The sequence below is a fragment of the Epinephelus fuscoguttatus genome, linkage group LG17 (genome assembly GCF_011397635.1).
Source record: "Epinephelus fuscoguttatus linkage group LG17, E.fuscoguttatus.final_Chr_v1".
Lineage (NCBI taxonomy): Eukaryota > Metazoa > Chordata > Actinopteri > Perciformes > Serranidae > Epinephelus > Epinephelus fuscoguttatus.
Genome location: NC_064768.1, coordinates 36,748,577 through 36,773,366, shown reverse-complemented (window position 1 = coordinate 36,773,366; position 24,790 = coordinate 36,748,577). Strand labels below are relative to the sequence as shown.

General features: G+C 42.1%; 1 protein-coding gene across 1 annotated transcript in view; it reads right to left on the bottom strand.

Annotated features, from left to right (window-relative positions):
- Positions 1-243: 243 nt before the first annotated feature.
- Positions 244-24,790, bottom strand: part of kcnk9 (potassium channel, subfamily K, member 9) — a 53,804-nt gene continuing 29,257 nt past the window's right edge. Inside the window, exon 2 of the mRNA XM_049602061.1 lies at positions 244-1,812. Coding sequence (XP_049458018.1) covers positions 929-1,812 — 884 coding nt within the window. The 3' untranslated portion in view covers positions 244-928. The remainder of the gene's footprint in view (positions 1,813-24,790) is intronic.

The following is a 24,790-nucleotide window of genomic DNA, read 5'->3' as shown; positions in this document are numbered from 1 at the left end:
TGGTGTTGTCAATAATAAAACCTGTAATATTAGTTATAAATGATCAGCATAGAAAGGGGTGAACTTTAATAAAGCTCAAATTCAATATAAATGTCAATTGGAGAAAAGTACACAAATAACCAATAATACAGACACCATAGTTGGTAAATCTTTTTAAAAGTGGAAGGAGGGTGGATTTTCCTTTAGATCAATTTTATATCTCATTACAGAAAAGGCCGGAGGTGAAATTAAAGCTTTTGTGGCCAAATATAATTCTTGATGAGGATGAAATATTAATAACAGCAGCATGATCCTTTGAATCCAAGACAAACAAACACCTTCATACGGCTGCTCTATAAACAGACTAAAGAATGTCACGAAACCATGGCACACTCAGTAAATGACATCTAATGCACATGCTAATATTGGCAACAATATTTTGGCTTGATGTGTGGTGAAACCGTTGAAATATATGATTGCTTATAGAAAACAATACCTGATGCTTTAAGTCATTTTAAAATCTCTGTCTGCAGTGAGGCAATGGAATAGTACATAACGGTAAAAGTTTCTTCAAGTTAAGGTGAAACAAGCATACTCCCTTTTGAAAAATAGCATTTCCCCAAGTGTGCATCATTTGGTATGTAACCAAAGTTAATATATCAATTCTGTAATGTAAATCTGAAATAAGGAAGGTCTCGTCATCTGTGTAGTGTTTGTCAGTGGAGCAATCTCTTGAAAAAATAGACATCCATGCTTCATGCTTTGCATCCCATTGTGTCCACGCTGTTCTGCACAGTGTTCTTCATCTGTTCCCAAGAATACTTTGTATATTACACACAACCAAAAAGGGAAAAAAGTGCTGAAATAAGATTTGGTAAGGAGCAGCATTGGAAATGTTTGACCTTGTGTATAAAACATGGAAACTCATTAGTCCTGTGTGTGTTAGGGTTTAGATGGATTTCCTTCTCCTCATGAGCTGGTGATTGTCTGTGAAGCTGTGGAGGCCCGGAGACACCGAGCTGATGGGTGAAGGAAAGAAGCTGTTTTTCAAGGTGCTGGGAGAGATCTCCTCGATCCTATAGGAGACCGAGTGAAAGTACTGATTGGGATTCAGCTGCGAGCTGAATGAGTTCTGATGGGAGAAGGCACAGCCCAGGCCTCCCATCCCTCCCCCAGAGCTGCCGAAGTCATGCGAGTGGTAGTGCATACAGGAGCAGACTGACTGTAAATCAGTCACTTCCGGCCGGTACGGCTCACGCCGCCGCCGGCCCCGCTGCAGCGATTCGTCCTGGATGTGGATGATCATGCTGTTCCGGTTGCCAGCTAGTGAGGCCCGTTCCTCAGCGTCCCGTCGCTCGTCCTCGCTGTTCATTGTCAGGAAGCGGAGCACCACCAGGTTGAGGAAGGCCCCAATGACCGTCAGGCCCACCAGGATATACATGAAGCTAAAGGCCACATACAGGGGCTTCTTCTGGAGGGCCCGGTTCTTTTGAAGGGCCACAAAGTCCCCAAAGCCTATAGTTGTTAATGTGATGAAGCAGTAATAATAAGACTGAAAGAAGCTCCAGTCCTCGTAATGGGAGAAGGCAGCGGCCCCAATGCACAACGTGCCGATGCACGAGAAGAAACCTACAGTCACCATGTTCTCCATGGACACGTCGGTGATGCTCATGCCACAGCACTTCTTGATTCGCTTCAGGAGGTACTTGACAAAAGTGTTCATCCTCTCGCCGAGACTTTGGAACATGACAAGAGTCAAAGGGATTCCCAGGACGGCATAAAACATGCAAAAGGCCTTCCCTGCGTCGGTCCCCGGCGCTGCATGCCCGTAGCCTGAGAAGAGAGCAGACAGACAACAGAAATTAGTGATGCAGAAAGATTTCGCCAAAGTGCTGGGCGCTTGTGAGGCAGCAACGATGTCACGAGCGTTATGGCCGCTACTCAAAAAGCCCCAGATCAGCTTTTGTTTACAAACATGACGAAGCAAGAAATCTCCCTAAGAGTATGTGAGCGCTGCCAAAAGGGGTATTGAATAGGCGCATGCCACAGAAATGTGTCTGCTCATTAATCTTATTTGGACTCAAAGATTATGGCGGGCGGGGCGTCCAATTAGTCAGAAGTTTCCGGTGAGGTAGAAGAGTTTGGGGGATGGATTGGAGAGGAGTCATGGGGGAGCCAATGAAGCTTTTAGCTTAATTAAACTTTATCTTTAGCCCACAAACTGCTGACTCATACACAAACAGACTTTTGAAAATCAACCTATGAGGCTGACAATAGGATTCATGCACTGTTTTGGATTTAATTTTTAAATGCAATACATGATTTTACGTGCTTAGCAGGAGATTAAAGTATGAATGAAGCCGACTGCTCTTGAATATGCAGGGCTGCAAGAAGAGTGTCGTATTGATTATCGCTCCTCTATCACAGCCCATAACTGTGAGTATTAAACACTAAAATCATAGCCAACAAACGCCCACCGTCAGTTGGCATGCGTATCACTTCGACAACTGCCTTCCAAATGGAGACATAATATTTTTGGTTTACTGTATGTTATTATTCATTTATTTATTGTTTTATTTTCGATACGTGCTGAGCAGGTTCTGTATTTCTTACACTCTCAAATATTGATTTTGTGTTTTTCCATATGGCTCTCCACCCACAGGAGCATGTTTTTAGTTATGCACTTTAAAAATAAACTAGGCACTAGCAACCAGGGCACTTATATTTGCATGTACAGCGTGTGGTATTATTGACCTGAGGGTTTATTAGTGTGATGAAAAGAAACATACTGCGCCAGTACTGAAATGATCAATGCACTATCAAGGTATAAAAGGTCAATTTTAACATCTGATATTTATCTATTTCCTAAAATGTAGCAGTTTTCTTTGTGTCAAAGTTCCAAATTAATTAAAGCAGCGTTATCATTATGTTTTATATTAAGAATAGGTCGATTAACTACATGTAATGTGAAAGTGGTCACTTTTAGTAATGAACCTCAGATAAGTCTTCAGTTGGGGAGCGTATCTATGTTTCCCGGGTTCTGTGTTCCCCATTTAACCCTGCAAAAAAGGTTCTATGTTCCCCGCTTACACAAAAAAAAGGTTCTGTTTCCCGGGTACTATGTTCCCTGCTCAACCAAGCAGGAAACATAGAACCCGGGAAACTAAGAAGGCTAATTTTCAACTGTAGTCCTCCGGTATGATGTTAAAAAAACATAAAAACAGAATCACAGAAGTCATAATATATAAAACAGCAAATAACAAACAGATAGACAATAATTCACAACGAAAAACCATATGTACAGTGCAATGTGATACAGTGCAAAATAGTTGATTGAGAGGCTATGGATAGTGAATAGACAAAACAATCCAAGTCCATGAATCACTGGCATAGTGTATATGATATATGAAGTTATAAAGTGCTGCAGTGCCCATAAAAGTCGTCACAGTAAGAGTCTAAATTTAATTAAATTACAGTAAGTTGGGAGAGATGAAACTGTCAGGGGTGGATAAATGGGATGACCCCTTCAGTTGCTCTCTGATCTACAGTCATTTCTTTATTTCTGTTGGATCGTTGTTTTGGTTTTCTCACCAGCAAAATCTCTTTTTTAAGGCAGCAGTTTTTAGGAAACAAGCTCTGATAAACTCTCCGTATGCTAAGATAAAGTTAGCAACTAGCTGGTAAACACAGTGGATCACTTAGCAGCTAAAGAACGTGACATTTCCTCCAGGAGTTGGTGGAGACCAAAAACAAAGCAAAAAGGAGAGTAAACATTAGAGTGAAATTCACAAGGTGGCCACAAACATGACACCAATTAAATGCTAATGTGTAAACATTTAAAAAAAAAAAAAAAAAAAAAGCAGCATGTTCACAATAACAACTTTGTTAGGTAATGATATCTAAATGTTGTGTTTTTAGCTCCCATTGCCTCTAGCTGACTGAAACATTTAAAAATGGCTTTCCATTTTGCGTGGAAATAATATCTGGCCGTACGAAACCAGTGGCAAACAGTGCACATAAGAATGGCTGGAGTTAGCTTTACTGGAAACATCAGAGAGTTTCTGCCATACATGTTTGAGCATCAGTCAAATCAACACTAGCATCAGAATAGTAAGTGTACTTAGCATCTTTGATTTGTTTATGGTCTTTGTTAGCTTTTTAGCACTGGCTGACACGGTGCTAATGGTTGTGAAACTTTCAATATTTGCTGCAAAGTCATGAGTTTGGTTTATGTCCAAAAATTGCACACTCTATCATGTTTGCTGTCAAAGTTGGACTATGCTAATGCTAACTCTGCTCTCTGTACTGACAAGTCTGCTCCGCACAAGGTTTCAGGTTTCTTTGCTGGAGTTGTGTCAAAGTCTTTTCCACCATCAATGTGTGTTTCCACAGGCTATTAGACAGTGATTGGCTTTCATATAGAGTGCCCCAGGAATTAGTCAAACTTTGCCGCAGGTACAACTCAGTATAGTCAAGGTCAGACATTTTAGGGGCATAAACAGAAGGAAAGCACATTTTTAAGGGCAGTGGGACTTTAAGTAGTGATAGATCTTCTCTTTGATAAAATAAAAGCAATGGGTATCCACATCAGCCTTGTTGGTATCTGCTGGGAAAGAACAACTACAGATTATATCTCAGAGCCAGTGCTGGTATGAAAGTAGCTGCCTTATTCCAAGCAAAATCTGATGAAGAGATCTGATGCTGGTTCACTACAGAAAGAACAAATGGACGCTGAGGAAAATCCCTGACCCGTCTCTCATGACCACTAGTCCATATATAATCTTTCTCATCCTATATGCCCTGAACTAAATTGAATCTAAAGAAAGCGTCTAAAATGTTACTAGATCTGTTATGAGTTGGAGAAAGCCACTTATATGCAGCTGTCCTGCCAGCTAGTGCTGATTTTCCAAACCCTGTGCAGCAGTGACGTTTTGCGGCAGTATAATACCAGGCTACATCGCAGCTGGGTGTGGTCACAAGTACAACAGACCGCAGCTGACCACATCTAGCTGTGATGCAATACCTTAGAGGCCGTACACTCTACAACTCATTACCAGTATACCATGCTGATAACCATTTATAATATGGTTGTCCCAGTGTTTGAATTTTTGTTTTCCCTCCTACTAAAGCCATCCATTTATATTTATATCAGAACACTGTGAACATAAATGTGATTGAAATGCACTTGTGGGTTCAGACGACTCTGCAGCAACGCTACAGCAACAATGACGCTGAAGCCTGATGATTTTTTTCTGAAATTGGATACCAAATAATCAGTGTTTAAGTTTAAGTCTTTGCAAGTTCATATTGAGGTGAAATGAATGTGACAGTCAGGGCTGCCAGAATAAAAAACGCTGTGGCACGCTGTGGAAAATGGCAAACACAAATGTGAAGTACATTTAAATGCAGAAGATGCAAATTCACTGGCGTGCCCTTGAAGTTTGAGGTCTGTGCAGGAAGCTAAAGGATGAGCTGCAGGTCAGCAGCAGCACACTGTGTCACCGCTGTGTGCTGACTGCAGATGAGCTGATTGAATTCCTTAAACAATGTGCAGCGATGTGCACATTGTTTCCACAGGTTTCTATCAACATCAGCCTTAATAAAAATAACTAAAACACACAAATCTACAAATTTTCCCTGCTCTGTTTATCACGACGCAGATAGGATATTAATGTTAATGCGCTTTGTGGAAGTGAGATAACAGAGCCAAATATGATGCAAATCTGTAACTAGTGGCTTCATCAAGATAGCAGATATGAGTTATTCATAGAACCTGCCTCTACAGTGTTCTCACACAGTTTATTCTGAGACCTTCGTTATACTGTGTGAAAATCAATTGGGTCAAAGTAAACATCATGAGCAAGATGCAGCAAAACATGCTCGTGGCATCCCAAAAGTGTTAGTCAATTCTAATTACATCTCAGGACAGATTTATATTCTACCCAGCCATCTGTCTCCTTCCCTCTTTGCTCAAAATTAGCAAATTAATTGATATTGATTCTTATTGCTTAAATTTGTTCTCGTGCAGTTAATTAGGACATAATGAATTACAGTGGTAGCTGTGAAGAAACGACAACTTTCATTTGATTTGCGCTGCGACTCGACTGCACAGGCAGATTACCACAAATCTCCTCGGTAGATAATCCTTCAACATTATGTTTCACGCTCAAAGACATCATACCAACTAAAGACTATTTCTGTTTGGACGATTTATTTGAGGGCCCTGTGTGACTGTCACTCTCAACAGCCTCTCCCTGCTGCAATCAGACTGGAGTGTATTAAGTATTGATTCAGCAGTCGCCAACTGCAGGGTCACCACGCTCCTATGTATTTCCTGTTGGATTTGCAGACTTCTTTTTAAGTCTAAAACTGGACAGATGAGTGCAGATGAGTGAGATGAGTGTGTGGTGATGGTTGATAGCACTGTGATAACATTAACAGAGGGAGCCATGAAAGGAGTATGTTGAAAGGATAAAAAGCATTGAACTCATGCCCACAGTGATGTCATATCCATTTAAGTTCTCATGTTTCAGATTAGTGTCCCTACAATTTCCAAAATAATATGTACAGGATGATCTACAAAGACATACAGGGACTTAGTTCAGTCACCTGCAGACCTGCACTCTTAAATAAAAAGTGTTCCAAGAGTTTTATCCATGAAGGGCTGATGTTCTCCCCAGAAGAAAGGGTTCATCGAGGGTTCTTTGTCAGACAAAGGGTGCCACTGAGAACCCTTTTTGAAAGAAGGGTTGCTGAAAGCATGGGTGTTCTTTACCCTCAAATATTCAAATGTTTACCCATGTTTAAAATGGTGTTGTTACATGATGTATCTGGAATCCCCTTAATCCACTTATTTTACTTTTGTTCTGCCATAGTTGATTTCCCGTCTTTCATTTCCAACCCGGTCTCATTCGTGAAATACCTGCGCTTAGGAAGTTACTTCCGTGTCAGGCACCAACAAAAAAGCCATCCTTTCACATCGGCATAATATGCAGCTGAGCAACGTTAATGCGTAACGGCACCTGACGTTGTAAGGGGTAAACATAAGTGGACAACAACGTAAATTAAGGGGGCGAAAAGTCAGAGTAGGGCGGGTGAGAGTGGTAGTGGATTGGTCCAACAATCACCAACTTTGACTTGGGTGTTCACTTCCTGTTTCAATTTAAAGCCAAACCCTATTAACCACATGCGTTTGTCGGCTAAACCTAACCACGTGCGTTTGTTGTTGAAGGAAAGAAACATCAGATTGTGGTGATGTACTAATGTAGTACATATATTTTGAAAGAGACTGTATCCAACTTTGTGAAAACAGAAAAACTTCACCCCTCCATCCTCCCTTTCCAACCTGTAGAATATGACACACCTGCTGATGTCATCACGGCCCACTTTTCAGGTCCATTAAAACCTATTTTTTGTTTTTTTGTGGTTGAAATGCCTTGAATAGTGGCGGCACAGTGGAGCAGTCGTAGCATGGCTGCCTCACCGCAAGAGGGTTCCTGGTTTGAACCCAGAGTGGTGTGTTCAAACCCCAGGGTGGGGGGCCTCTCTGTGCATGTTCGCATGTTCTCCCTGTGTCAGTGTGGGTTTTCTCTTGGTACTCCGACTGTCTCCCACAGTCCAAAGACATGCAGCATGAATGGTTGTCTGTCTCTGTGTGTCAGCCCTATGATAGTCTGGTGACCTGTCCAGGGTGTACCCCGCCCCACGCCCAATGTCAGCTGGGATAGGCTCCAGCCCCCTGCGACCCCCAACAGGACAGAGCATGTGAGCGGAGCGGGTGAAAATTTCCGCTCCTCGCTCGCAGACCTGTCACTTTGCGCCACTCGTCCGCTCCGCTTGGTTCTGCGCATTTTTCGCTCCACTCCACTCCACTCGCTCACCACTCCGCTCAAAAAAACTGCATCATGCTACTCTAACCTGTAATCTTCTATTCACAAATAAAACATGAGCTTGGTAGATTCTCCGGGGAAGCCCTCTCGCCTCTCCCTGCAGTTGGGGACCATTCTCCAAGGTACCGCTGCTTCTCTTCTCAGTTTCTTTTCTGAAGTACACAGTAAACTCCATAGTTTTGAAAGAAAATAGTGTGGGTGTGCATAGGTGCAAAGATGCATTCTGGGTGGGGCATGAGCGACCGGAGCAAAATTGGAGCGAGAGATAAGGCTCCTCTCGACCTTTTTAAAAAATAGCCGCTCCTCACTCAACACAAAATCCTTCTGCTCCCCGCTCCGATAAGCAGTTACGGAAAATGGAAGAACATCTCAAAATTAGATACGGGAAACCAGAATGGAACTGGCTCCATAGAAGAGTTCTCTGTGGGGTTCTGGGTGGTACCTTTTACAGATGGTTCTAGGTATAACCCTCTCACTGGATTCCAGGTGGAATCTTTACAAAAGGTTTTACCAGGAACCAAAAAGAGTTCTCAAATGGGGACAAGCTGAAGAACCTTATATGGTTCTAGTAAGCACCTTTATTTCTCAGAGTGTACAGAGGTGATATTGACTTGTGAGTTCTGATCTGTGACATTTTCAATTAAGATAATGTCCACCAGGTGACTGCCTATCATGGATTGATAAAGATGATTTAAGGTTTCAGTTTGCTCTTTCGTCTGAGACATGTTTTTTTGTTTTGTTTTGTTGTTTCTTAGATTTTTTTCTGCTGCACAACTATGGTGTGCGTTCTAGAACCAAAAGCACACAGGACATGATTGCTTCGTGCTAAATAAGTAAAAGAGGTCTTGGATTATAACTTATTTATTTTTCCCGAGCCAGTCTCTTAAAGTATTTCTTTGATGTGGTTGATGTGTGGTTTTCTGTGGCAGCGCTGCACTGTGTAATCTGTTTGTCCTGTTATAATGACTCTATTATCTACTGTTGTCTTGGGAACAGACATATTTGCTCTGCCACACAGAGCCCTGCCACGCACAGGTGCTTTTGTGCTCATGAGTGCACAGGTGATCATGTGTGTTCAGGACAACAATAAAAGCACAAGACAGGCCCAGTCACTCAAATATTACATAATAAGACACAAAATGGAAAATGGAGGGTTGCGTCCTAGACATCCACGCAAGCATCCTGAAGAGGAAGATGTGACATATTTTCAATCTATATTCTCCTGCCAGCTGCAGCAGACAAAATTTGTTTGCAAAAACACACCAGTCTTATCAGCCAGAGGCACAAAGTGTGTCTGCAACAGAGAAGCGCCCCACAATCGGCTAATTGAGATGCTGTAAGTTTGCCCACATGTAACTCTGATGTAGGGAGGCTCACAGGAGGCCTTTGAGGACTTGTCTCCTAAACAAATTTTCATTAAAAAGAAATCTGTCTGGGCCTCCTTTAGTGCAGGTTGGATTATAATAAATAATGCAATAATTTATTGGTTTAATGAAAAACACATTTCATAATAACGAAGCTTAAAATTATCGTCAGCTTTGCTCTGTAAGCCTGGCATCCAAAAGTGGAATAAAACCAAATCTGCTGGCCATCTGCTTAAAAAAAACAGCAACAAATTAAGTGAAAGTCTGGTTTTTGTTGTACCTGAGTGTGAGTTTTAAAAAAAACAGCATTTCAGGTCAGTCCAGTACAACAGTATCTCTCTGAGAACATTTCAATTTGAACATTTTCTGTTTCACTGCACATCTGTTGAGTCACTCTTTAAATGTTTGAACAAACCAGAGTGGGAAGTGCGATAACACATCTACACAAAGGTGCCTCCAGAAAATATTTTTAGAGTCATTGGGAGGAGGAAGAGGTAAAAACTGAAGCTCAACACACTTCCATGTCACAATATTTTTCTACAACCCCCACCTACTGTAAAAGACTACAAGCGTGACGTCAAGCTAGCAGCTCTGTGGGGCTCCATGCTAATATGCTAACAGGGATAGTGCTGACATGCTCATGTGGCAGGTGTGTGCCACGTTCTCCATCTTAGTTAAGAGTGTTAGCAATGCTAACATTTGCTGACTAGCTCTGAGCACAAAGTGCAGCTGGGGCTGATGGGAGTGTCAATAGTTTAGCAGGTCATAAACATGTATTGGAGGAAAACAATACATTTTGACATCATGATGACACTGGATGAAGTCAGGAGATCACAAAGGGGAACATGAGTGTACACAATAAGTGTCCGTGTTAATCAATCCAGTAGTTTCAAGAAATGTTCTTCAAAACCCCAAATGTCAACCTCATTATGGTGCTAAAGGAAAAGTCGGAGGATCACAGAAGTCATACGGATACATTAACTGAGAGCAAGTTTCAACCTCCAGTGCTGAAAAAGTGAAGCCAAGTGCCTAAAACTGCAGTTCCTCAAATGACCACTTGAGGCCAGCTCCAACAGCAAGTCAGTCCCCATTGACTCCCATGTTCAAACGTCCAATTTACAGCCGAAATAAACATGTTTACAGCCTGGTACAAAATGTTTTTGTTCTCTATAGTTTATTCCCCTGTCCGTTAAAGCTAAATGGGTGATTAATTTTTATTTAACTCACATGTTTAAATGTTGTTGAGGCTTAAAGTTATTCACAATTAAGCGGGTGGCCGCTCTGAAGGACAGGTGGGTGCCATTTGTATGTACACCTTGCTAACCAAGCTGGCAGCTACTGTTAGTGTCAGCTCTACTCATCCAAATATGGTCACCTCTAGTTCCAAAAATCCACAATGGTGACGTCAGAAATGCCAAACTCAAGGCTTCAAAATAGGAGTCCTCAAACCAGTGGATGACATCATGGTGGCTATGTCCATTATTTTATACAGTCTGGGAATCATGAATGAAAGTGTTATGCTAATCTATCCCTAAGTTATCGTGATATTTCTATAAGTGAAGAATTTGACCTGCTGGCAACATTAAATAAAAAGTCAGGGGATCACTGGAGTCATTAGGATTAGTCCTCTCTGGCCCTGACTGCTGTAACGGCCTTCTGGCAGGGCTGCCAGCACACGCAGTAAAACCTCTGCAAAAGGTTCAAAATGCAGCAGCACGTCTAGTCGTTAACTAGCCAAAAATTCCTCATGTGACTCCATTTTTCATCATCCTCCCCTGGCTCCCTGTGGCTGCTCACACTGAGTTCAAGTCACTAAAACTCACCTACATTGTGACAACTAGCACAGCACTCAACTACCAGAATCCCCTCATTCAGTTTTAAAAGCCGTCTTGTTCACTACCAACCACAAATAAAAAATAACTAGTATTTCTGCCACTGTGAGACAGGAAACTCGATCCTAATTTGTCTGCTGTGTGCTCACTCAGGGGTGGAATTGGTTGCCAAACTCGATTCGGTCAGCAGAATGCATTTCTGTCTTCAAAACTGTTCAACCTGCCTCTTCTGAAATAACTTACTCAGCTATGCATTTTCTCTTTCTGTATCTTTATCTTCTTCCAGCTCCATCTTTAAAAAAGACACATGTTATACATGCACCTGCAAGCCTTGTAGCACTTGTGTCAGGTGGGACTGACACAGGATTTATGCTTGTGCCGGAGACTCTACGCCGTAGCCTACGTTGTTGTGAGCATCTATACTTGGTGGTGTGTCTGTGTCACTCTGCAGTTACACCTCCAAAACACTAGTCGGCAGCAGAGGTTTCTGTGAATGCTGTTAAGTTTAGTTGATTCAAAACACACATTAAACATGACTTAATAGAGACAAGTACAAACACAAGTACACAATTCAGCTTCACTGTAACTCTCAGCATTCACATACAAACACTTGTCTTTATCTGGACACAAATACAACATGCTAACGTTATTAGCACAAGCTTATGGCATTTTACATTGTACTAATTAGCCTAGTGGCCAGCAAACCTTTCCTCTTCTCATATGAAGCCAGGGACAACAGCAACATTTAACAAAGGTTACATTACAAAACAACTGTCTTATACTAAACACAATTTCCAAACAAATACAACATGCTAACGTTCTTACCACAAGCCTATGACATTTTACATTGTATAAATTAGCCTAGCAACGAGCGGAATTTTCCTCTGCTCATATGAAGCCAGGATAAATCTCCAAGTATAAGTCTTATTCCTTAAAGGCTCCTCTGTGAGCTCCTGTGGTTCAGGTTGTACCTCATTCGTACGTTGCTTTGGACTAAAGCGTCTGCCACATGTAAATACAAACAGTTCATCCTCTGAGAACTATAAATATCTGTACTATGTCATGGCAATCCATCCAAGAGTTGTCAAGGTATGTTACTGAAAACCAAAAATGGTGATGAGAAGATAAGTCACAGGATCATCACAGTCATTGTGAACGTATCCTCTGGGGACCATGACTGTCTAAAGGACAGACACTGCTGTACATCATCATACTGTATATCACTACATCAAACCTAAAGAGATAAAACAAAAGACGGTCATCTTTTTTCAGCTGTCACAAAATTCAATCCATAATTGAATAAATATATCACACCTCCCGTGGCTCTCCAAAGCCATATCCAAAGTGCCTCTAATGTTTGACACATTTATGAATATACCAAGGCAGCTCTTATCATAAACCGCATGACTCAACCTTTGTTTGGCTCCAATCCACTTTACTATGACTTATTTTGAATGTCTGCCCACACCCACAATGTGAGCTCCATAGGTCTGTGCGAGTGAGTGTGAGTCATTGTTGCTCAAACTCTTAAATTGACACAGCCAGCAGCCTAAATCCAATTATTATATCATTCTATTGTTATATCATAAATATTTAATTTTCCCTGTACTGGAAGAAAAGGGACATCTCACGGTCATGTAATGGCTTAATGAATTAACCAACAGCCTACACCTTGAGTTCAGACTCAGAGATCCAGCGGCTTCTCATCTGCTACCAAGTGACTCAACACTAATCCTTAAAGCAACTGAATTCTAGAAAGTATTTCTCTGCAACATTAAATATTAATAACTAAATAAGAAAAATCTCAGTGAAAACGTCTTTGGGTGTTGTTTATAAAGATTTCATCACAGTATAAAGGTGCAGTCTGGTATTCTAATTCAGTACACATTTTGTCTATTGTGTGTGTGTGCTGAAAGAAATCCAGTGTTTATACAAAGCCCTGGCTCTGTGAAGAAAGAAACAGAGGCTTGGAACGAGCCACACTCCACCATGCCAGCTCCTCTCCCTGTCCCACGTCCTCGCCAGTGAGGAACAGAGCTACACCATCATAAGGTGCGTCCCAAGTCTCTTATTTTTATAGTGCTACTGCTAGCTCCACGCTTGAACCGGAAGTCGTTCGAGGTCTGCCATCTTCTAGGCCGTCCCAAGTCTCTTATTTGTGCAGCGAGGAGCTAGCGCTAGGAGCTAGCAGCAAGCTTTAAGCAGCTACGAGCTAGGATGGTTGAGAGGTTCCTAACAGGAAGTCTTTTTCAGCTTGAGGCCATGACGTATAAATACCCACCCCCTTTATCTGGCTCATTTGAACGAGATGGCGGAGAAATAGCGCAAGTGTACCCGTTACATGCATTCTTTGCAATGAAACGCTGTAATTCACATGCCTACGTGACTACAAAGAGTAACGTTAATGATATTTCGTGCAAGACTGTCATGTTGTAATTAAGTTTATTTCATTCACAATCTGTTGCGTTGTTCAGCGGACTGTCGGTGATGTGTGGCTGTTAAATGTACAGCTGCTCATGTCCAGAACCACACGTGTTGATATAACACCACACACAAACACACACACATTTGCCCATCATTAATTGTCCTGCATGTCATGTGAGTGGAATAATGTTTAATAGCTTTAGGTAATATTAATTAGCCTATTAATATTAATATTAATTAATATTATTATTATTTTCATGTTGTTGTAAGCTACTGTCATTACCGTCTGTCCTGCACCTCTCTCTGTCTCTGTCTCTCTCTCTGTCTCTGTCTCTCTCTCTCTCTCTGTCTCATTGTGTCATACGGATTACTGTTAATTTATTATGCTGATCTGTTCTGTACGACATCTATTGCACGTCTGTCCGTCCTGAAAGAGGGATCCCTCCTCAGTTGCTCTTCCTGAGGTTTCTACCGTTCTTTCCCCTCTTAAAGGGTTTTTTTTGCGGAGTTTTTCCTTATCCACTGTGAGGGCCCTAAGGACAGAGGGATGTCATATGCTGTAAAGCCCTGTGAGGCAAATTGTGATTTGTGATATTGGGCTTTATAAATAAAATTGATTGATTGATTGAGGTAGACTGACAGGTCTGATGTCTTATTCACACAGCAGCTGACTTGTTGAATGATGGCGAGTGGATTTAATAATAGTGATAATAATGATGATGATGATAATAATAATGATAATAATGCTCATCACAGTGACAGTGGCAGGGCTACAGACCGTTCTTCAATTGCCACAAACTTCGGCAAATGTCTCAATAACAATGGTAACACATGCAAAACTGCAAAAAGTCATGACGGCGGGGGGCAGGGGGTTACGGCTTTGATCAGCGAATATAATGAGACTTGGGATGTATGCTAAATGCTGGCTCCATTATGCAGCAGATCCAGTTGTGCCGCTGTCATCAGGAATGGACGTCGCTTCACGTGACGCTTCAGAGTAAGGCCGTCTCATGTCTCTTAAACCGACAATGCTCGCTCATCGCTCCTAGCGCTAGTTCCTCGCAATTTTTCCTAGGTGGGAGGGGCTAAACAGCTAGCAAAGTCAGCTAGCAGTAGCACTAGCAGTAATTTAAGAGACTTGGGACGCACCCATAGTAATGAAACGTAAACACAGCCCAGAAAATGTTAGCATTGTACGTTACTGCAAGCCATAGATACGTTACATTTGTTGCTACAATTGACCGTTTAAAGGGCCAGTGTGTAAAATGGGTTGAAAACAGTGACATCAGTGGTCAAATTCTATATTGCAGGGCTCACTTGCTCACCCCTCCCGTCGGGTAAATGACGGTGGCCTCGTAGGGACAAAAAGCCAAAAAGACAAAAGTTTTTCAGGAGTAGATCTATCTAGCAACGAGGTGTATGTTTATTTAGAAATCTAAACCATGTTACAATATTGTAATGAATCCCTCACGAGCAGGAGACCACAGGAACGTTCGGGAAAAAGGCCCGTTTATTTGAGCACTCCAGAAACTCCGGTAACACTCCACTCTGTCCCAAACTCTGACTCCTCTAGCGTAACAGACACACTTCATAACTTTACACACACACACTCGTTTACCATACTGAGTGGGGACCCCCTGCCCTCTCTGCTCCGCCAATCTCCAGCCCGCACACTGACTGACAGCGTAGCCGGTAAACAGAGCTCAGCTGTTTATTTAGCCTAGCAATATCTCCAGACTATAGTAGCTGCAATGGACGACTTTGAACGCGATTTTGAAGAGTTTCTTGTAGCGGACACAGACCCAGAGCCATACCTGTTTGAGCCGGAGCATACAGATGAGGAACTCCATGTGTTTGATGCTGAGCGGGCGAGAAGAGAGGCTGAATGCACAGAATGGGATTCGGTGCTACTGCTACCATCGCTGGGGAGATATATCATCAGGAGGAAAAGCGCCGCAGAGAGTGCATCACAAGGAGTGAAGTTGTGTCTTCTTTTCCTGGCAGATGACGGTTCGGGTTCATTCTCTCCTGTTGCATGGTAAGTGTGGTCCATTCGCAAACTTTAGAACTAAAAAAACTTTTCACTACTCTCTATCGACGAACTACTAACACTCTCTGCTGTTTCCTCATCCTTCTTCCTTCCTTCCGCTGTCTTCGAAGGCTACGAAAACCAAACGAATTTTATTTTATAGCGATCATACACTTGCATAAACATATTAATGGGTAGAATATTCACATTCAGATTCAGATTGACAATAAACCATGCCAAATATTACACACTGGCCCTTTAAAAGAAAAACTTGCCGTATAGTACCAGATTGAGGCGTGAATTATACAGTTATATTCACAGTTAATTAAAATAAAAACACAGTTGCTTAATGTTTGGTCCTCTGAGCACATTATTATGTGAGAGAGCACAATAGGGAGAGGATACCTCCCTCTGGTTTTCATTTATTTTCACGCATTGCTGGTTATATAATCTATATCATCCATAATTCATAACACTATCAAGGTAGTCCCTCATTAGTACCCACACACAGCCTGAGTAGTTATTCTACAAGTGTCGAGCAGTTGCTTAAACCAACGCCTCTTGCTTGTTTGATCCGCAGGTTAATCTGCCTCATATGACTCCAGGTGCCCCAGTGGCATTAATTGCTCACAGGCCATGGCATTTTAATGAAGGTCAAGAAGAGCAGGGAGCACAGAGGTGAGAACACCTTGTTCAGCTCTCTGCCTGAGTCTCCACTACGTCACCGACAAGAGCTTAATGTGTCTGGGAAGTGGGAAAACCATGGTTACCTACTACAGGCAGGGAACCTTTCGCTATCAGTGCTTTTTAAAACACTAAGTCTGCACACAATTTCACTTTGTTATGGTACCATAATGGTTATGGTCTTTCAGCTGAACGTCGTCTTAACTCCATTGTTAAGGGAAAAATGTCAAACATAAAATTCTATGCCAACACAGAGGCAATTCCACCGATATCAGAAATGCCTGCCAGCAGCTTAGAAAGATCACATTTACATTTTAAGTGTTTTGTCCGGTGCTTTTATCCAGGACGTACGAATGCAGCATCACACAGAGTAACACAGGACAGACATACAAATAGTGGATTCACCTAAAGTCATCATCAAACATAGTTTCAGGGACCAACTTATTTAAAACGAAAATGACTCAAACTATATTTTTCAAAACCACTTAAATGTTCTCACAGTCCTGCTGTGGCTTTGGACAACATGGCAACCACACAAGGTGCTGCAGTACTAATGGCAATTTGCTGCTGGCTCCAAGAAAACACTGACTGTGCTTGAAACACCTAACTTCAAGTTCATTTGCCCCCTCAGTGCGGTTCATTTGGGCAGGTGTGAGCACAGCAATCACACTCGGGTGTGCACCAAATCAACCAGACCTAGACCTTCTTGAAGAGGTGGTCTCAGTCCGGTTACAAATGAACTCTGGTGCGGTTGGTTTGCGGTGAGAAGGTGTTCAGACCTGGATGTGAAGCAACTGCAGTCACATGACACATTGTTTGGGTTAAACATGAGCATGTTACAGTCCTGGAGGATTATTAATGTGCACCTCCTCCTGTACTGCCTTAATATGCACATTCAGCACATCCAATGCATCAAAACATTGTTTTCTAGTTGGAGCCGCGCCTCGTTTTCAAACTGTATGCTTTGACTAAAATGAACAATGACAGCAATATAGTCCATGATGAGCAGCGCTAAAATCAACCTGCGTAGTTGTCCCTCCATTGTGACATTAGGAAGTGTCACATTTATCTTGCAAGTGTACTCTTCTTCAACGTTTGCTTTACTTCCTGGATTTTTCCCACATGGAAATTCTGACCAATCAAGAGCAGCTTTCTGGCGCAAGGCATTTGATCTGGTCCGCTTGTAAATGCTGCCGTGAGAACACGAACCAACTCAAACCAAAGCAAGCGAACTCTAGTTCTGAAAGCACCCTAAGACAACTTTGTTTTTCTAACATGCCCCCATGGTGAACAGAGAATCTAAAAAAAGCAAACATAATTTATGAATTACAGTAATAAGGGGTCTGCATTTAACAACAGCAGTTTAATCCAAGCGTCATTAATCCAGTCGTATGCTCAGTACAAACATGTGGCTAAAATATTACAACTTACAATTCCATATACTGAGTAGGACACCCTGAGCATGCCAGGGCACGTCTTGTTCATGCACAAGACTGTTTGCACTGGTGTGTTTTAAATCATCATGTATTTTTGATTCTCTGTTCAATGTGGAGGTGTGCAAACCAAAAACTTTCCTTGATAAATACAAGTTAACACACAGTAAGTGAGTAGTATACAAAAAGTCACCTTGCTGCAGAATGGTTTCTTGAAAGCAGCATTAACAGATTTTTTGGCCACTTTTCAGTGTGAAGTTAATTAAAGACACTGCCTGTAACAAGTGTAAACTGATACCCTGGAAATCCAGAGTTCTTGCGAGAGCACAATTTGAATTTGCTTCGCGAGTCACTCTGGCAGTCAGTAATGATGCTCATTACCCATGCCGTTGGAGCCGAGCTGCACCAATCACATCGGTGTATCTGATATAGGCGGGCCAGAGGCGAGCTAAACAGATGACGACAGCGCTGCGACAATGAAGTCCGGAATCAGTCAGTAAACATTGCAAGATGGCTACGGATGAACACCAGCTGTTTGAAATGGCTTTGGCCGCTACAATGAACAAGTTAGACTTGGCTTTTTCTCTAAAAGAGGAACAGAAGACGGCGCTCGAATCTTTCCTTTGCTGTTTTGTCGACCGGATACGGCAAGAGTCTAATCTACCAGTTAGCTCCGCTGGTAGCTAAGCTCTGGATACATCACCCTGTGTATTGTTCTGATTGGTCGTAGTGTTATCCAATTGCGTGCAGGGATATTTTCAAATGCATGCTTGGTGCCGCCCCTCGATTTGGGCCATTTTCATTACTCATAGCCAGAACCTAAATCTTTCTAGATTTGGGTCTGGATTTCCAGGCTAGTAAACTGACACGTTGTCCCTGAATCTCCAAAACCGAAGCTGGCTAAACTAAACAAGTTGGGAGTGAGAGCATGTTGGTTAATCATGTTAGGTTAACATCTCCATTTCCCCTCAAACTCTTTTTGGATTTTGTGGCCTGAGTTACTACTAAATATAACAATATGCTGTAAGCCCCATTCCAAGTTTTAAAACATGTTCATATGCCTGTGGTTGACCATAAAACAAGTGAGTTTAGGTAGACAAGACAAACACAAAGCCCACACACATATTAAGACAGTATGCAATGACAGAATTTAGGAAGCTGCTGCCAGTCAGGTGCCTGCATCCTTAACACATTTCCTTTAAAGCAGAAAAGTTTTCAAGGTCACTGCATGAGCAAGTGTGTGACTGCCTGTACCCGCAGCTAAGGTGAATAAACAGGTTTGACTTCGGTACATGTGGGGTCATTTTGTGTACCAGGCAGATAATGTGAAACCATCTGGATTAAGAAATGCTAGAATACCCTCGCAGAGTCAACTAACAATACGGATAGTGCAGCCTAAAATCTGTCGTGCCTCAGTTGTCTGTTTGCTCTGGAGAGCTCAATTTTTCTTGGAGAGACGAGGTAGACAGTACACAAAAGGGAGTCTGAGCTAGAAGCTGTGCAGCCTGGTAATCCTCAGTGTAGCCCGTGGGGAGATGGGTGCTGTTGCTCCTCAGAGAATTTGAGATTCCTTAAATCTTGAGGTACAGCCAATGCATGCTAGATATGTAATCCATCTCATGATTAAGTCTTGTTATGTCTATCCTAATTCTCTTGATGACACTTGCATCAGAGGATGCGGGTCCATTAATTCCACGAATGGTTACACTGTTATTTTGTGAAACAGGCTCCTCTCATAAGTGTGCTCCCTGATGATTCTAAGCAGCATTGCAGGATTCAGCAGGAAGCGCGACTAACAACCCCCTACGGCTATAAAGAACAGAAGCCAGCAGATGCACGTCACTGAGATATGGGACACACAGAATGCACAAGGCAAGAGATGCCATCACCAAGTATGGTAATGAGAAAGTAGGAAAGAAGGAGCTGGGATGGCAGAGGGAGAATCAGTGGAAACAGCAACAGACAGTGGTGTTTTGTAGGCAGAAGTAACACGAAGAAGTTAGACTTAACAAGCATCAGTGGGTGAGACTGATAGACTGGTGATCTCATCACTCATTGCATTTTTTATGTTTGTTTCAGATTAAATATCTGCTATTTTTAGCCACACTGATGGCATCTAGGCTGGCAGTGTTGGCGTTTTAATTGTACTTCTCACCACGTTGATCCAGACTAAAATATCACAACTGCAATTAGATGGATTGCCATAAAATGTGCACAAAAAGTCATGATCTCTTCCTCAAGCACCAGCATGAGATTTGTGATTTCTCAACCACTGTTGGATGGATTTCTGTGAAATGTTGTATGCACATTCATGTCCCCTGTAAATTAATTTTAATCACTTAAGTGATCCTCTGACTTTGGTTTGGAAATGGATACGGACGGAGCCTTCTGTCCGTGCTCTGCGTTCATTTCGTCCGTATTTCTGCACGTTTCCATAAAGCTTACGGATACAGGCCAAACGGAGCAGTACCACCAGGAACCGTGGGGGCAGCGTTGCTGTCACTACCTGATACGTAGCTCTAGTGAGACACGAAGAAGAAATAACAATTCAATCTCTCTCATCGGCAGTACTAGAGAAAAGAATTCTCCGTCCTCCAGTCGCAATGTATTTAACGGCCTCACCGACCACCGCCTCCTACAATGCTGCCTCTGTTTTTGTCTTTTATGCAAGAGGTACATTATCAATATCTCCTCCACAGTCGCCATGTTTGTTTTTGAGTTTGTTGTTGTCATAAACTTTTGACTCTGGGCTGCCTCCTGGTGGACATATTGGTTAACATCCATGCCGACGTAAAGGGCGCATGGAAGTATGTGGGCAGTGACGGTAACATCGTTTGAAACGGACGTATACATTTTCGTATGAAAAGGGAGCATAAATGGGCCTTAAGTAGAAATATCTCCTTTTTCAGAATAAGGGCAAAAACTGGAATATTTTTGGCATGTAAACGGTTGATTGATAGCCCCTTTTACACTGCCAGATTTTCAGCGAATGTTGGGCCGTTTTGCCGGCAAGCTGCAAGCGTTTAGATACACAGATTGTCCAGTTGATCTCGGTTGATCTGAGGTGCCCAATTTTCCGCCTCATAGGGTAGACATATTGGTGGAACCTTTTTGGTTCGAGGCGCCCTTCTGCCACGGGAGGGGCTGTTGAAGACTTGTGGGAGGAGTTGTTGATGACGCTGCACATGCGACCCACTGGCGGTGGATAAACAGGAATTAGCGAGCAGCTAGTAGCAAGAGGGAAACACAAACCTGACAGACACTGTAAAGATGAGCAACTGGGGAGACAAAGAATTGTGCGCCCTCCTTGTCCTCGCAAACAAAGAGGCCATTAACTGTCAAATGACGGGGACGGTGAAGAACGGGCCGACATACGAGAGAATCGCCGAAGGACTGACCAGCCGCGGCTTCCCTCCCACGTCACTGTTTACGTCACACGCTGAGCTACACGTTTTGTTACTTGCTCACGCCCCCCATTGCCCTGAAAAAGGCGCATTCTATATAAACAAAAGTAGGTAGGCGGCATTTTGCTGCACTCCCCGATTTTGTTTTTATACTGCCAATGCAAAGACTGATTGGGCTTTCCTGCAAATTTGCACAATTCCTATTTAAAAAGGGCTGATGATTGCCAGCATGTTAGCACCACTCTGCCTACTGTAAGCACATCTGCCTCACAAACGCTTTTTCCACCAAATTAGTTGTAGTTCGTGAGCTGGTTCCATTAAGGATTCTTGGAACCTTGGTGATATGATTCCACCAGACGGCAACCTTTGGGACTAAAATAGCCGTTCTTTAAATGGCAACTTGAGGCTGGCTCCAGAAGCCAGTCAGTCCACATAGACCCCCATGTTAAAATGCCAATGCCAAATTTACAACAGAAATAAACATGTTTACAGCCTGGTACACAAAACATTTTTGGTCTCTATAGGTAATTTCCACGTTCATAACATCCGTACAAGGGTGAATTTTCATATAACTCACCATTTACATTTTATTAGGGCTTAAAGTAACGTATGGTTAAAGGCAGACTACTTTGAGTGACAGGCTGTCTGCTGATAGCGTCCTCGGTGTCTCAGTCAGATCCACTCCTCACTCCTCTACAGTGCCTCCCTCTCCCCCAAAAATGATCACTTCAGACTCCAATGAACCAAGATGGTGACGGCTGTAATGCTGAACAAACAGGATCACATTGATTACCTGTGAGCTGTTATTTGTTACGGTTATTTGTTTTTATCGAAAAAAAGCAAAGACTAATTATCAATGATAAGACGATGTAGTAGAAGACTATTACATCTAAGACTCCATTCTCTTTTTCCAATCTGCAGAATATGACATGCCCACTGACGTCATCATGGTTCGTACTCGTATTTTTTTGGTTCCAGCTGGGACCCAACTTTTGCAGTGCAGCACTTTTATACTGTGGTATTCTTATTTTAGATATTAAAGGATATGTTCTTTTGATATTATACATGTATGATGAAGAGACAGTAACATCAGCTCATTTAAATGGCTGGAAATACTTAGTCTGTTATTGAGAAAAGCTGATTGGGGGTGTCAGATTACACGTCTTGTTGACAGTGTCACTGCTGTATGATTTCATTGCTTCAGTATGTAACATATTTGTATGCTCAATATCTCGGCATCATGTACAATAACCCTTTTAGCCAATTGAATCTGGTCCAGAACTTGTCCGACTGACCAATGTGACATTATGGCGGCTCTGACTGATTGACCCGCAGAACAACACAGACTCGGGCTACATTCTCACTGCGGCCTGAACAGCTGCTAGTAGTTCATGTTTCTGGATTGTAGTTCTCTTGAAGGATGGGACATATATCCACAGAGTAACAATAACAATCTAACATCCAAGATTTTTGCTCAGAACACATTTCAGTTATCATGTGCAGCTTCCAGTTTTGCTGAATTATTTATCCTTCCTTCTTTTGTTGTGCTTTGTTGTTCTCGTTGCTGATAATGAGTCAGCCAAGCCGTCGAAGAGGCCAGAAACTTGACAACTGTCTTCAAAATGCACGTGGCTTAATATTACAGCCAAGTTGCCAGAAGAAAGTGTTGGCATTTTACTTTTCTGTAAACCACAGATACATTGCATTTGTGCGTGTTTTACATATCATAGTAATGTGTCTTATGTGCATAGTGTTTGAGCTGACTTTGTCATCAGGAGGTGGAGGTGACGGTGGATGGCTTGATACCTGGGCAAGACACGTGCCAAGCTGCAGACCAGTGATCATCACTGTTTCCTGTTGTGATAGTGTCACGAAATGCAGTTATTTGTTACTAAGACACTGCTGCGTTTCCTGCCAGAACAATGCCACAAGATGCGGTTATTATTTTCCAAGCCATTGCTGTTTTTCCTGCGTGGATAGTGCCACAAATTGAGGTTATTTTTTTACCAAGACATTGTTGCAATTCCCTCCTGCATAATGCCACAAAACACAGATGATTTGTACCAAAGCATCACTGCATTTTCTGCCCACAATAAACCTTTGTTTTTTACCAAGACATCACTTGATTTCCTGCTGGGATAGCACCACAGAAGGCGGTTGTTTTTTACCGAATCCTAGCTGTGTTTTCTGCCAGGAAAATGCCACAAAATGTGCTTGCTTTCTCTTGACATCACTCCATTTTCTGTTGGGATCGTGCCACAAAACACAGTTGTGTTTTCTTAGCATTCCTGCATTTTCTGCCAGGATAATGCCACGAAATGAAGTTATTTTTTACTTTGACATTGCTGCAATTCCTGCCGGCATAATACCACGAAACATGGATGTTCTGCCGGAATAGTGCCATGATAAACTTTTGTTTTTTTATGGAGACATCACTGCATTTCCTGCCAGGCTAGTACCACAAAACGCAATTGAGTTTCCTTTATATCCCTGCATTTCCTGCTGGGATAGTGCCATGAAATGCGGTTATTTTTCACTGTGACATTGCTGCATTTCGTGCTGAAATAGTGCCACAAAAAGCAATTGTTTTTAACCGAATCATTGCTACATTTTCTGTTGGGATAGTGCCACAAAAAGTAGTTATTTTTTCTTGACATCAGTGCGTTTCCTGCCAGAACAATGCCATAAGAGGCGGTTATTTTTGTCTGAGACATTGCTGTGTTTTCTACTTGGAGAGTACCACAAAACACAGTTGTGTTTTCTTGACATCGCTGCATTTCCTGCTGTGATGTGCCACAATATGAGGTTATTTTTTACCAAGACATTGTTGCAGTTCCCACCTGCATAATGCCACAAAACAGATGATTGTACCAAAACATCAAAGCAAACAAACAAGCATTGCTGTGTTTTCTGCCAGGATAGTGCCATGATAAACTTCTATTTTTTACTGAGACATCGCTGTATTTCCTGCCACGATAGTGCCACAAAAAGCAGTTGTTTTTTACTGAATCATAGCTGTGTTTTCTGCCAGGAAAGAGCCACAAAAAGTGCTTGCTTTCTCTTGACATCACTCCATTTCCTGTTGGGATAGTGCCACAAAACACAGTTGTGTTTTCTTGACATTTCAGCATTTTGTGCCAGGATAGTGCCACGAAATGCGGTTATTTTTTCTTCGACATTGCTGCAAAAGTTTTGTTTTTTAAGGAGACATCACTGCTTTTCCTCCTGGGATAGTGCCACAAAAAGCAAATGTTTCTCTTACCAAGACATCACTGCGTTTCCAGTTTGGACAGTTCAACTAAAAGCGATATATTTTTTTTCTTGTCGAGACATTGCTGCAGCAGTGATACTGCCACCAATAACCAACCATAATAACATACAAATGTAACATATCAGGGGTTTGCTGAATTGTACAACATTTATTCAACAATGATTTTGTTAAAAAAGGCAAATTCCACTTTGAGCAGACTTAATGGACATATGCTGCAGGATCAGGAGAGATTAGTTCAGGATCACCGGACAAACGGGATTCCAATATAATCTTTCATCCTCCATCCTTGAGATTATTCATCTGTGTATGAATGATGTGATACATCTGGTTTGGGTATGAGATTTGGAAAAGTGTTGATGACACTGCTGTTAAGCTAAAATAATAGAGCATCTGTGGTAAACGGGGATTATTTGAAATCATAGTAGTGTTGCCTACTGAGAGTCCCTCCACAGTTCTCTATTTATCCTTCTAACACTGTCGT